This window comes from Perissodus microlepis, chromosome 1 (genome assembly GCF_051167445.1).
Source record: "Perissodus microlepis isolate ML-2025 ecotype Zambia chromosome 1, ASM5116744v1, whole genome shotgun sequence".
NCBI lineage: Eukaryota > Metazoa > Chordata > Actinopteri > Cichliformes > Cichlidae > Perissodus > Perissodus microlepis.
Window position 1 is genome coordinate 29,076,257 of NC_140461.1, and position 15,426 is coordinate 29,091,682.

General features: G+C 39.4%; 1 protein-coding gene across 1 annotated transcript in view; it reads right to left on the minus strand.

Moving 5' to 3' along the window:
- Positions 1–6,800, minus strand: part of coro2ba (coronin, actin binding protein, 2Ba) — a 46,805-nt gene extending 40,005 nt beyond the window's left edge. Inside the window, exon 1 of the mRNA XM_084938915.1 lies at positions 6,362–6,800. Coding sequence (XP_084795041.1) covers positions 6,362–6,376 — 15 coding nt within the window. The 5' untranslated portion in view covers positions 6,377–6,800. The remainder of the gene's footprint in view (positions 1–6,361) is intronic.
- Positions 6,801–15,426: the final 8,626 nt, after the last annotated feature.

Here is a 15,426-nt window from a genome sequence, read left to right on the forward strand (position 1 = left end):
TGTACTTGTTTGGGTTTTCTCCCGGTCCTTCCTTTTACTCCAAAAGCCCATAGATGCAAACGTGATAGATTAATCTGTGATTCTAAATTAACCTGGTCAGTAGTGAATGGTCAGTCTCTGTGTGCTTGACCTGCAACAGAGTGGTCACATGTCCACAGTGTGCACTGCAACTCACGCAATGTGGTCTGAATACGACCAAAGTTGCAAGGATGACTAAAACTGCATTCACACTGGAAGCAATTTGCTTGATGTATTGCTTTGAAGATGACAGCTGGTCACATGTGGGTATTTTTCATATGTCAGTCAGCGATACTCTATGCTCTCACTGGTAGTCACTTCAGTCACTAACCTGAAAGTTGGGAAAAGTCTGGCTCTCTTCTGACTTTCTGTTCTGCCCCCCCCTAAATACAGACCTGACTGTATTTATTTCTGTAGGAGAGAAGAGTAAAACTAGTTATTAAGTTTTTAAAATTTTATAGAAGATGCCCAGTTGGATACAAGTGTCTCCATTCAAGCTGTGGTGGTCTTCACTGGTTCGACTGGCACTGCGTAGGCGTGTGGTCTGCAGTGTTGGGACTAACGCGTTATTAATGTAACTCGTTACAGTAACTACGTTATTATTGTAGTAACGAGCACGGTAACTAGTTATTATGCCAAAATCAGGAACGCGTTAAACGTTACTGGGATTTAGATAGGCTCGTTATTCGTTACTTCGTGTGGTGGCTATCGCGGAGCTTCCACAGATTCAGTAACATTAGCAAGTGGTGGAGGCCAGCAGGTGGATGAGGAAAAGGAGAGGCAGGAGGAGCAGAGGAGCAGAGGCCCAAGGCGGCCGCCAGTCCGAGTGTCAGGTGAACTGAACTTTAGGTAAGAAGTTATGACCTGCAGTCTATCTGGGTCAGATATAAACCAAGTTTAGGTGTAGTTTATTTTTGTTATGCTGACTTTTTCGTACTGCGTACTAGCTAGCATGACGGAGTTTCTATACAGCTGGGTGGGTGCTATGATGTTACTGATGTTGAACTTTATTTTTGTTCATAAGGTTAGTTATTAGAGTTGCCAACCATCCCCTAAAAAACGGAATCGTCTCGTATTCAGAGAAAATATCACGCATTTCGTATTGAGGTGAAAGGGAACACAGTTTGTCCCGGACTTCAGCTACAATGAAAAAGACACAAAGCTGGAGTTATTCTGTGTCTTTCCTGTCAGCTCTTCTTCTCTCATTCTCTCCTCCTCCCTCTCCTGTTTCTACTTCAATCATGAAACTGATCAATGATCAGCTGATCGTCTTTTCTCTCTTGTTTGTTTATTGCCCACTTTGCGCCAGAAAGAGGAAACCAGTGGAAGTCGCGTTAAACAACAGCAGCACTTTTAAGCTTGATCAGCTGTTGTTAGAATTTATTTAATATTAATTTCTAGTATCAGCTGATGTTTGCTGGAGCCACAGCTGTAAAGCTGCTGGTCATGATGTCGTTTGGTTATCTGGTGAGAGGGAAACATGAAGATGAAACCAGGAGATGTCCTTACAGAATCATCAGAGCTGAACAGGTGATGGAGAAACAGGTTTACCTTTTAGGTGACATGAATAAGTTGAAGGGAAGTTATGAACTGTTTCTGAGAGACAAATAACACCAGGATCCTTTTCTTTGTAGCTGACAGTTGGTAACTGTGCAGGGGCGGGTCTAGCAAAGTGTTGCCAGGGGGGCCAGGTAGGGCATTAACAGGGAGAGGGGGGCACAAAAAAGTACTTTTCTTTCTTATTCTCATTTAAAATATCTAGCTTTTAAAAAATTATCATCTGAATCTTACAACAAACGATTGATAGATTGATGCATATATTCCATCAAAACAGCTACTTTTGATAGAAGGAACTAGTAATGTAACTAAGTTACTAAGTAACTTACCTAACACTGGTGGTCTGCTGTTTGGACTTACAGTAAGTATCCACCAGAGCTCAAATACATTTTTGAAGATATTTTGGAATCTCAGTGGACACAAATTGATATCAAGGCAACTCTCAAAAACTAGTTGAACAAGACTAATGGGAGCCAGCACCCTTTAGTATTAGATTAGAGATAGTTATATTAAAAAAAACTCCAAGCAAGTTTTCCAAAAGCCTGGAAAACTATTGCTGAGTTCAAGATAATAATAAAAAAAATCAGAAAAATTAAAAGAAAGTCTTGATCCTTGGATGCAAAACATAAAGAAATGAAGTTTGGCTCGAGATTTTTGCACAGTACTGTACATACTTACTTGTTGTATGTGTTTATTTTCACAGCACTGATTTTTAGACTCAGCTTCTGAGTCTTCTGAGTCACTTACATGTGGTTGCAAAAGTACTTCTGGTCCTATAAAAGTCTATTGGACCTCTGTAAACACTATTATTGACGGCATGGCCTCAGTCACTTATTTTAGGTTATATTGAATAAACATTTGAGTCCATTTTGCAAATGTTGTACATATGTTTCGGAAAGGAGGATTATCTGGGATATTATTGGCTAATGACTGATGATTAACAAGTTGAGCATACAGTTTTGCACCAGAACAACAAAATAGCAACGCCCATAAAAATCAGGTTTTCAAAATGGGACTTCACAAACCTAATGTTTGCCTTTTACTGTTTAATTCATTTTAAATATGTTAAAAATATCTGTTATTTTTAAATGGTATGTTTTAATATTGACTGTCAAAAAATGAATATAATTAATTTCGCAGTGCTGCATGGTATGTCTGTATAACAGCTGCTACACTTGGGATTTTTATAACATTCATAAAAGTAAAGCATTGAGGCAGGAAAAATAAATTTTGTGTGTGTTACAATAGAGTACAGGTTGAGATTGATTTAATCTGACACTGAGTCAAAGATCGATTTTAACTGGTGGTTTCAACAGAGCTTTCCAAATGGAGTGGGTGAAACCTACATTTGGCGATTTTGACAAACTCAACATTTCTCTACACATTTTGTGTGCTCGCAAACTGAAATGTTCTTATTTAATTCTGATTCACCCCTTTAGCAATTCAATTCACCACTCCACAGAAAAAACACATTAAGCAGACATAACAGATGGTTTCCTCTTCCTGAGCCTGGATCTGCTGGAGAGTTCTTCCTGTTAAAAGGGAGTTTTTCCTTCCTACTTCCTTCATCTGAGTGTTTTCTCTGTATTACTGTAGGAGCTTTACCTCAAATCCTGTGATTTGGAGCTATATAAATAAAATTTAATTGATTAGAAAAGTTTATGTTGGGTCCCACCCACTTAATTTTGTCAGCGTTGTGTCGTCTTTATTTGCTTGAAGTTTCTGAAAATCTTCACTATCTATGGTCTTTCGTCTCCACATTGCTGCAAGTTGCTTCCAGTGTGTACATACCTCTTAAAATCTCATGGATGGATCGATTTCAAATGAAAACAAACATGAAGGGGAGACGAGTAGATATTTCTAAAATAATTATTTTGCATTTTGAGAATGAACTCTACTAAGTTGTAGATCACTTGCTCCTTAGCAACTCTGTAGCAATGTAAAAATATTGCTGTAGAATAGTTGCACACAGGGCATTAATTCTGCTCGTAAACCAACAGCATAATAAAGTCATACAGTTTAGGGATGCCCTCAGGTATTTACAAATCATATCAATCTGAGGTATTATGCTATTTGGTAGCATAATAGCTGGTAGCATTTGGCCCAAAGAAATTATTCTAAAGTGTCAGTCTTTGAAAGCTAAAGAGCTTATGGCTCTGTCTCACAGAGAACTCAGTCCAGTGAGGCCATGTTTGAAAGCAAAGGCTGTGGATTTAAACGTGCAATGACCTATTTTCTCTGTCAGCATTTTAAAAGACTGAACGCTAGCTTCTCACTCTGTCAGCTCAATGTGAAAGCAACGCACTTCTTTGACCTTTACAATGATTCTTTTCTGGTTGGTGGACCTTCTTCATAGCAATCGCTGTTTCTCAATTACATCCAGGAGTTTCTGTAGTTTCTTAGAAAAATAGTTCCGGCAACTTTCATTACCCTCAAATCAAATACATACTTTTTATGGAATGAACAATAACAAGTATAGCTGTTTTTGGTTTGATGATTGTTAGAGAAATCTAAAGTCATATATAACTACTGTATTTCTTCTTTTGTCCTACTTAATAGGATAAGGATTAAAATGTTTATAATGTACTAAAATAGAGAAAATACATTTTAACAGCCCTTGCGGTGTTGGTTAATATTTTTAAATGATAAGCTTTTAAAGATGTGCTCTTTGATGTTTAGAAATGATCCACATTCTGTTGTGTTTTTGACATGCTGGTGCTCAGGAGGCAGTATAAGTGAGCTGTGCTTCACTGCTGTTTAAGAGAGCATTACTGCAACTGTGTAAATATCTACACTCTTATTTCAGCTCTACACTTTTTAAATAAACAGTGGGCAAAGGCAATGCAGATCTTTGTCTGATACTAAAGACGAATCTCAAGGCTTTCCTCTCCACAATATTGTCAGTCTGCATCTATGCGCTGAGGGGAAGAAGGGTGTTTAGCCCCGTCAGCATAGAGGCCCTTGTCCTGTATCCTTCCCAAGGTGACTTCTCTGCTGTTGGCAGGCAGAGCCATGAACACAGCTCCCAAGACTCTCCCTCTCTCTTCTCTTTCTCTCCCTTCTTCTCCCACACACCCATCAGCGTTTAGATACCACCGGGTAAAACGCTTTCATACCTTTTTTTTTTTTTTTAACAAAGATGTCAAAGCATGTTTTTTTTTTTCAATTTTTTTCCCTCACTTCCTCCTCCTCACATCATTTCCTTAATTACAGGTAGGAAAAAAAGCGTCATATTCATTACATTTCTTTTCAGTGCTTTGGGTCTTGTCTACAGTCAGATTTTGGTTATGGCTAAGTGCCAACACATGAGCACCTGACCTTTTCCTCTTTCAGTTCTCATAGTGGAGAACGTCCACCTACGCAGCAGCACACACACACACACCTCCCACACAAACTCTCTCTCACACACAAACACTCACACACATACACACACACACTGGCAGCAAAATTGTGCTTTGAGAGCAACTGTCTGTGAATCTGTGCAGTTTTGTGTTGGAGATTGCATCCTGGAAATGCAGACCTCTTCATTTTCTATTACCAACACTTTTTGGTGGAACATGGAGGTGTGTGACCACGAGTGTGTGTAAATAGGCCATTATCCCATGTCATCAGGTCATCTATTTCAGTCCAGGTTAATTCTCTACATGGGAGAAGGTGTGCCAATTTCCTCTCTCTGTCTGTCTGTCTCTCTCTCTGCATGTGTGTGTGTGTGCTAAATTGATTAAGAGGATTCGAGTCGCCGATGAACGTCAACACAAACTACGACCACCAGCACACACTTAGGTGCACATGAACTCTTACCCTACTTTAAGATTAGCTTTAGGCTGCTAATACACACAAACACATTTGTTGTCACTTGAGAGAACAGCATAATGCCCCAAAGTATATCCCCAGAGGTGGATGCACCATTATTCCCACCATATTGCTGTTTGCCTAACCCCACCCCTTCACCTAACTTTAACCAAAAACCATAAGTCTTAAAGGCTAGAGTTCCCCTGATGTCTGAACAATATTTTTTGCATTTTACTTTTACACTTGTTCATTAGGCAGATTATTTCACTCCAATCACTGGACAAACGTAAATATAATCCAAGGCACATCAGATCAGGGTGAAGTCACACTGACGCCACTAACAGTTGAGATGTGTTTACATGTGAAGGACTTGGACTAAGCATCCATGTAAGGTATAATTTGCTAAAAGTAATCTTTCTGCATATTAACGTTACATGTGATTATTCGTGAAAGCAACCACAGAGCTTTCAAACATGCTTTATTCCCACAGTTGCTAGCAAACAACACAAATTGCTTTCAACCTCATGATTTGATTCTCATGTTTTATAATGAAAGAAAAATGCCAAACATGTTAACAGCCCATTATTAGCACCACATCAGTCCAACATGCATGATAACAGCTTGCAAAGCATCCGCTTTGTTACTAGACGCCAGGCCTCCAACTGGATTGCATCTTGGACTTTTTGAATGAACTTTAAATAGTTTCTATGCAGATAAAAGAATGACTTCTCATCCCAGAATGAACTGTTGCTGACCCGTAATGTAATGCAGTTAGGGTAAGAGAATGTCAATTATTGTAGTCTTATTAAAACCATACATGACACACATCCTCAGGCAGCAACATCCTGACAACCAGCTTCTATACAGGAACTCCAACACTACTCAAAAACACACATGCATGAGAAAAAAATAATGCTTTCGGTCTCCTCAGCGCATCCCTGAGCCAAATTGTGTGGCGATCCTAAAAGTTGTTCCAGATCCGAAGCGGTCTTACCTTTGTGACAGTCATGCAGAATCAGTGGGTGAGGAGCAGGCCGGTGTCCCCTTCAAGCAAAGAGCAATGCCGCAGGAGTGGCAAAGTGATGAGGAGGAGAGGAGGGCAGCTCTGCTGAATATGCACACAAGGAGAGGGAGGGAGAGAGACAGAGAGAGAGAGAGAGGAAAGAGGAGGGGACAGACAGGTTAGTGTGTCTGGCTCACTAAGTACGGAAGGGCTGATTGCTGCTGCAGTGAAGTAATGGCTGGCAGTCGACGTGTGGTTGGTTACTACAACAGGGAAAAGCTCCCTGCTAAGATACACCCCTCCCTCCTCCCTCCCCAGCTGCCCGCACGCACACACAAACACACACACATGCGGATGATGTGCTCAAAGCCTGACTGCACTACTCTCTCTCACTGTCTATCACAATATGATTAGTGATGGGCTAATACAGATTACTGATTATTAGCAGTGAGGCAAGGCTGCGGGAGGAGGCGGAAGCAAAGACCCTGGGATAGGAGAGGACTGCAGAAATAGAGACGGAGGGAGGGAGGGGAGTCAGATGCTGTGTCGCAGTCTGCTACTCAGGCATGGAGCCGGCTGCACGTCATCTGCCGTGTGCGTGTGTGTGCCTAAGTGTGTGAACGACACAGGAAATAACGAGGGGGGACAAGAGTCTGTTAGATATTTGCACCAAGTTCAGACTACACTGAAGGGGTGTTAATTCTACATATAAAACCATAAAGGAGTCCTTGGCAGATACAAATGGACACACGGGTAAAAGTTGTAGAAGCTGCACCTTGGAGGACACCAACTAATCTAATATTCATGCATGCTATAACCTAATGGTGAACCGTGGCAGAACAACTTAGCTTTCAGTGGATATCGTCATCTGATTTTGCTAAATTATGTTGTTGTAAATGAAAGCGTTACAAACCAAGAAAAACATTTGATGAGGAACATAAGTGATCATCAGTCAGATTTGGCCCTAATGCTAACAACATCTCACTGCCTTATTACTCCAATTACTTTAACTTTGATTGATTTTCTCAAAGAAATTTGAGACTCTATGACGTCTTCACTTTGGAGTACGTTTCTTAGCATTTCTCACCCTGAGTGTCTCAGTGTAGTAGCACAAAGGCATCCACCCACACTCACAGAATAACAGATCTTTGTCATACTAACTGGCTGAATAGAGGGATGCTAGAGACAGGCCAAGATTCCAGCTCAGTTACCATGGCTTAAATTCCCGAATAGCTGAGTGAGACTCTTCTCTAGTGGCTGCGAGCCACAACGCAGTCTTTGTTTTGCCCATTTATGTGTAACTACTTGCGTTTATGTGCGTGCGTGTGTGTACTGTAAGTGCCTGTACATGCTGGAGTTAAGGTTACTGAGACAAAGAGAGTCCCGAGTGAACGCAGTTTTCTTTCTCAGTCTGTTTTTTATGTCACTCATATAATCATTCTGCATCACTTTGCTCCTAATTCTCAGAGTTTTAGGAGTGTCATCTATGGCCCCACTCTCAGCATTTCCTGTCTGGAACAATAGTATTTCCTGTGTCTGTTTGCATACTGTGGGTGGAGGAGAGGGTCTTTCAAATATAGAAGAAAATATCTGGGGGATGGGAGTTGAAATCAATGATTTTAAACATGATGATTTTATTTATATCAGGATTTACTCAGTTTATGATCACACATCATAACTAATTAGCATTTCTGAGATAAATGATGAAATTTGAGAAAATTTGGGATTTTAGCCCATGGTCATTTCTGTAACACAGTGCGAAACTTGCATCTCTTGCCACTTCTTAATTCAGGCTTTTGGAGGCAAGTAAATTTTCCACTTTACACCATATAAAATGTGTGGGAGGAAAAGACATCATCCACAGGGTGGAGGTGGCAAATCCTGTGACCATTAAACCTGAAGGTGCTCATATGTTCCACCATATGTCTACATGCTTCTACTCAAAGAAACAGAAGTGGAAAGAACTTGTCTTCATTAACAGTGACAGCTAACATGCACGGATGTGAACAACATTAGGTTTGAAAAATGCAATAATAAACAACAGCAGTCAGTTGATCTGGCCTAGCTATGCTCTCCAAAGAGGAAGAGGATGTATTTTACCAGGTCTGTTATGCATTAGGAGCTTCATTTCCTTATTGTTTAGCAGTCTAACCCTCTGAAGGCTTTTCGAGGAATCCCATATTTGATGTTTTGCTTCCACCTTGTGGTGAAACAATATCATTACCTCCAGGTAATAGTTGTGGTCCTACTAAACATGGCATTTGTTTTAAGTTTTCATCAACTTTACACAGAGGCTTTAAGGATCTTTATCAGTGGATGATTTTCAAATAAATTTCTCGCTTTATAAGCAGTGGAAGTGTACTGGATATAAGCATTGCTATGTTATCATTCCTTCTATTTTTAATAGGAAACTGGGAAAGCCTTGCTTACATATGCAGTAGCTTCTCCAGCAAAAATACCTTTTACTTGTGCCATGGAAACTATTCAAATTTAATCATATTAACAGAAGTGGTGCATTTAGGCCTACAAGTTTAACACCACGTTTCTAAGCTAATAGTTAATGTTAGCTTAGCTTAAACCTTGAAGCTTCATAGCTCATAGAGGGTATACATGATATACTGGTGGTGAGGACAAAAAGTGTAGAAGTGTAAGTAGTTATGGAGGTTATACGGTGATGTTTTTGGTTGGGATGTTTAAGGAAGTGATAACTGGTTAACTGAGTTAAATATGTATGTGGCTTTCTCTTTCTCTCTTTAGCTGAGCATCATCTAGTTTCAAACCTCAAAAAGGATAATAAATAATGTGTCAAAAAAAAGAATAAAAAAGAAGCACAAGCTAATGTTGAGTAATGTTTTCTTTTATCAGTAGCAGGCCTTTTACATGTAACGTGCAGAAGCTACTACTTACTTCAATGTTAGCTAAAACATTACCCATAGGTTTGCCTCAAATTGCATCTATTAGCAGGAAGGATCAAAAACCAAAGTATTAAGATACTGAAATATAATAAAACAGGATTTTGCTAATAGGGTTATTTCTCTTTTTTAATTGATTAAATAACCTGGTTTCCTAATAAATTATTTTTGCACATTTTTAAGTTAAATGACCAAAAGTTATAGTATTTGAAATTGCATATCAAAACATTGTGGACTTGAAAAAAGCATTTTTAAAGACTTTTTAAACTATCTATTTTCTATCATTCTGCTTTTGAGTTGGTAAAAGCCTTTGAGCTTTCCAAGGAGGATGAACCTCACAAATTCTGCATTTTTGACAGTATTTGGCAGCAATTAGCTCTCTTGTTAGATTAATTGAAGCCTAAACCTCTGCGTGCAGACCTCAGACTGTGTTCGTATGCGATCGTCATTTGCTGTTGACGCACATCTGTGCTCAGAGTAAAACATGATTGACCTTCACTGTAATTGAAGCGTATAGCAGGATTATTTGGTAGCCATTATTTAATCTACTCAGCAGATTATTGTTACAAAACACAATAATATAATGTAACCAACTTCTGTGTCGCTGGTTCAAGCTAATAATAGACTCATCCATCACAGAAAATATTAAGGAGTGTGTAAACCACAAGGAAGGACCACTGTTCTTAAGGTCTCAGCTGACTCGCTGTTCAGAAACCACGCTGTATTAACAGTTAATGGGACGACTAATCTTGCCAATGCAAGCAGACTAAAATTGCAGTGAAAAACTATTTCATGCTTGATGTGCAGCTAAAACAGTTTCTCCCATCTCAGAAACTAACTTGTACCATTAGCAGCCAATAGTTTCTCTTGTTCTGGTATATTTCTCAAAGTATTTGAGAAGCACTAAAGAAGCATTTCCCAGAACAGTTCAAATGAGCATCCACACACTGCAGGTTAACAGGTAAACTGTGCCTCCGACATGATGTAAAATCAAGCTTTTTATTAATATACCATCAGAATGACAGTTCATGTGAGAAGTGTTGTCTTCAAATGTTTCTCATTGACGAATAAATTCCTGCTGTATTATACCAGAAAACAATTTTTCTGAAAAAAATAACTGTCTTACTGAAGACTGTTCAGAAGCTGATTACAAGAGCAAAACGTTTTACACAATTTGTAAAGAAAAACAAAAGACAACTTAGATTTACATGTGATGACAGGGTCACAAAACACAAAATTTACACAAAACTGCACAAACAAACACGTAGCCTGTAAAAACCAGAAACATTGTCCTACTGTGTGCAATAGCCCGCTTTAGTAACAAAAGAAAGGCTTGCAATCTGCAGTCTTCTTCTGTTCCCTTCTGCTGTCATGCCATTACATTTATTGCAGCAAACAGAGATATCATATTTTGTAACTGACAATCATATGCTTTCTAGCTCCATTCAGAAAATAACTCCTAAACAGGATTCAATAATAGAGAGTTATAGTGTTATGGAGTTTTAGAATTATGATGGAAGAAACTCAGATGAACCCCAGACCGTTCACTGATAACATTGCTATTATGGGAGCTGACATGTATTATATTCACACAATGCTGGTTTAGAACATCTTCAGTGGCTTGTGGTATGAATTTTCAGCTCTCTCCTACCATGGCCAGACTGACACTAGCCTCAACCATCACAAAAATGAAACAAATACACTCCACATTCGCACACTTACAGCAAAGTTTCCTCATCCCTATGGTAACGCAGGTCACACTGAAAGGGACATATATCATAATTGCTATAATGTGTGTAAAGAACAGCAACATTTTACCTGCACCTACTAAATCACCTTCACTGTCACAGTTTATCTGAGATGGAACGTAATTAATTTACTGTCACCTGATTTCTCTTGCACTTTATCTGTCGTAGATGCTTTGCTGGCCAGCTGACAGCAGAGGGTGAGAGAGAGATAAGAATGATGCAGAGTGGCTAGGTTTTTACCCAAACGTAGATAATATGGCTAGCACTGAAAATGAATGAACTGCCAATGTGGCCAACTTTTAATTTAAAATTGTGAGAAATTCCCTTCATTGCAACTTTTTCTGTCTTCGTTTGTACCATGAGTGAGCCCCCTCTTTGGTTCCTAGCCCGCTCCATGATTCCCCCCTCACAGAAATTGTTGCTCTAGTGGAACATTTAATCCACAGAAGCTCAGATTTCGGCTTCCCCAGTGCACAGCACAGTGTTCCAGTCAGCCACAGTTTGCTCACAAACCACTTCCTCCATCTGAGGAAAGTGCAGAAGAAGAAGAAGGGAGAAGGCGAGTAGGATTGTGAGGATCTGGAAAAGAAGTGTTTCCCTGTTTCTGCCACTTGCATCTTTACTTTGCTTCCTTGAGATGCTAGAAAGACAGAAAGGGAGAAAGAAAGAGAGAGAGCTGATGCTGCAAGATGAGAAATCCTTGTTTCCGTAATTTCAGTTGTAAGCAACATCAGTTAGTGTATGATAGATGCACAGCTGTTTCAACTCTCAGACTGTTGCGTGTTGGTGACTAATTTCATCAGAAGTTATATATTGCAGCGGTCCCCAACCCCCGGGCCTCGGACCGGTACCGGTCCGTGAGTCGTTTGGTACCGGGCCGCGAGAGTTGAGGCTCAGGTGTGAAATCTATAGTTTTCAGGGTTTTTATCAGTTTTCAGCGTTATTTTGTTATCGTTTTTATCGTTTACTCGGTTTTCCTGGGTCTTTTCACGTGTGTTATGAATAAATTTTCTTTTTTTCGGTACCGGTACTAGTTTTATTTTGTTGTTTTTATCCGCGACACCTTAAAGGCCAGTCCGTGAAAATATTGTCGGGCATAAACCGGTCCGTGGCGCAAAAAAGGTTGGGGACCGCTGATATATTGCACCATTCTGCTGTCTTAAAGGCTCTTATAGAGAAGTAATACTTAAAATCATGTCTTTATATTACTTTAAAAACTTCTAATTCATGTATAGATTAGTACGTTTGTTATGGCTTTTGTTACTTACATTAAACTAACAACGAGACTTTACACAGCTGTCAAAGAATATGTGCATGCCAATTGTAAAATTAAAAAAACAAAACCAAACAATATGATCAAATGTGTTTGAACTATTCCTCTTTTTTTTCTCTAATCCACACAGGGTCAAAATACATATGCTTAATAGACTTTGGTCTATTAACTTCTTGTCAGTGAAAATGTTTTATTACATCTATTTGTCTTTACAAACATACAAAGAATTTCTTTGACATTGGACTGATTGATAATCAGAAGTCCAAGGAACTCAAGAAGATCTAAGAAGGAGTTGTAGATTTACACAAACTGTGAAAGTCTTTGGAGCCATTTCTAAACAACTCAAGATTCCAAGATCATCAGTTCAAAAAACTGTATGTAAGTACAAGTTATTCAAATGTGCCACCACTTCACCAAGGTCTAGAAGTAAGTAAGTAAGGAAGGAAAAATATTATTTGTATAGCACCTTTCAAGATAAAAATCACAAAGTGCTTCACAGAAAAGCTGAAACATAAAAACAGAAATCAACCAAAAGCAAGTTTAAAGAGATGAGTTTTTAGCTGTTTTTTAAATGAAACTACTGAGACCACAGATCTGTGGCTCAAAGGAAGGGAGTTCCAGAGTCTGGGGGCCACAGTTAAAAACGCTCTATCGCCTTTTGTTTTCAGCCTCGTATGTTGGACGACCAGCAAGCCCTGATCACATGACCTCAGGGACCTGCTGGGGATGTACTGTTGTACAGGGATGTACTGTACTGTTGGAGAAGATCCAACCTGTCACCCTCAGATGAAAGGAAATTGGTTAGGATGTTCAGGAACAACCACTGTAACCAACAAGGGAACTCCTGAAACCCCAGGGTCGCTGTCCTCAGTGAAGCAAGTCGTACATCGCTTTGGCCTGAAAGGGTGCCGATCAAGAACAAAGCCTATGCTCCAAAACCAACACCTTGTCGCTCAATTGAAATTTACAGCCACCTGCGCCAAATGCCAAGTTTTATGATAAGACGAGAGAATTATTGAACTTTGTGGCTATAATGACAAGAGATATGTTTGGCGGTGTAAAGGTAAGGCTTTCAAACCTAAGAACACTGAACCAGCTGTCAAGCATAGTGGTGCTAGTGCCATGCGCTGGGGCCGGTTAGCTGCCAGTGGTACTGGTACACTGCACAAACTAGATGGAGTAATGAAGAGGAACTAGCTCCAAATTCTTCAACTTCACATCTAATCAACAGCTTGATAACTTGGGCGTTCAAACAGTACAATGATCCAGAGACGCATCAAAACATTAACCTTCTGGAATGGTGTTCCCAAAACTTTGACTTCAACCCTACTGAAAATTTGTGGGTTATGTTTGAAAGCCAGGTCCTTGGCAGGAAAGCAACCAATTAAAATGAACTTAAAATGCCAACTCTACCAAGAACAGTGGTCAAATATACAGCTAGAATTATGCCCGAAGCTTGCTGATGGCTACTGTAAGTGTCTGGTCAAGGTGCAGTCTGCTAAGCGACATTTTACCGAATATTAGTGGAGTGTATGTATACTTCTGACTCTGTGTGAATTAGAAAAAAATGCAAAATAAATTCAAACTTGTAGATTTAATTATTGCTTTTTTAAAGTCATTAAAGGTCTATGCTGAACAATCATTCCACTCTGGAAAAAGAAAAGTTCAAAGAAATCATTAAAAGCCCCAAATTACTATGGCATCCATTCCCATGATCAGTGCATGCAAACCTCTGACCACAACTGTAAATGTGACAAGCTAAGCATACCTCACAGACATGCTGCAGCTCTAGATTTCAGTGTAGGAAATCTTAAAGATGAAGCCTTTATTTTCTAGCTTCTCCAAAAGCCTCTTCTGACCTTACTCCTTGTCTCCTCAAGTTGCAATTAAGAAACTGAAGGCTCCTCATGATAGCCGATTGGGAAATAGTTCCACGTCATGGGAGGAATGAGGACAAAACTAAGCTTTAGTTAGCATAACGATTACTGTAGGGGTCTGTGTGAGGATGAAGTGGGATGAGTGAAGAAATGTAAAGAAGAAAAATAGGGATAAGGAAGCAGGCATGAAAATAAAAACCTGTGAAGACTGAAGCAAGCATGAGTTAGATTCAGTTCATTTCATCTCATTTTATGTAGTGCCAATTAACAGCAGCTGCCTTAAAGCACTTTCTAGTGTAAGGTAAAGACCCCACAATATCAGAGAGAAATATGATACATGCACACAGTCCAGTTTTCTCACCACCGTGTGCCGATATGAGCAGCTGATGCATAACTCAGCCATGATTAGACATTTCCACCGTTTATTCACTCAACACACGAATCACTCCATTCTCTCCTACTCTTGAAATTACTTTCCACCAGTTTTTAATTCATCCAGGTCTCCTCTCCTGCTACATTTCACTCCGCTGAGCCTCTCATTTGCTCTATTTTTTCACCTGCCGGTCATTGGGGCAGATTTACAGAGTCGTCTGGTGGAAAAAAGCCCCTATTCACCTAGTCCTTCCCAGATCCTGATTAATTCCACTGTCAAAAAAAAGATGCTTCTGAACTATAATATTACATTGAAAAAAAAATGCCTAACCTCTCTCCCTGCCTTCCTAAATAAGTTAACCCCATTGCTGATTTAGAGATAGGTCTATGAAGGTAAAAGATGAATCAATTGGGATGTTTTCAAGTGTGACATAGTTGTGATTTACAGTTTAGATTGTTCCCACATGGAAAAAGACCCGATCCGAGTAACCAAATGCATATACTGTATACATCTAGCCTCTATTTTTCTGTCTGTGTCATTTTGCATCTGTGTCCTCTCACATACACATTCACCACACACAGAGTCTGGAAAACAACACGCTCACATTAAGTTAGTGACAGCAGTATAAAGGCTTAACATGTGGTAGCATTTAAGCAGACCGTTCAAATCCAGTAGACATAAAATACAGAGAAAAAGACTGGAAACACCACACAACATATTATCAAATACAAATACAGCAGGCAGAAGAAATACCTTTCCCCCACTTTATCTGGTTCTGAAATAAATTTTCTTTCACTAATTGACATTAATATGGCAAAAAAGTAGGAATTGTTACTCTAGTTCACTAATTTTATTCTTACAATTGACAAAGGC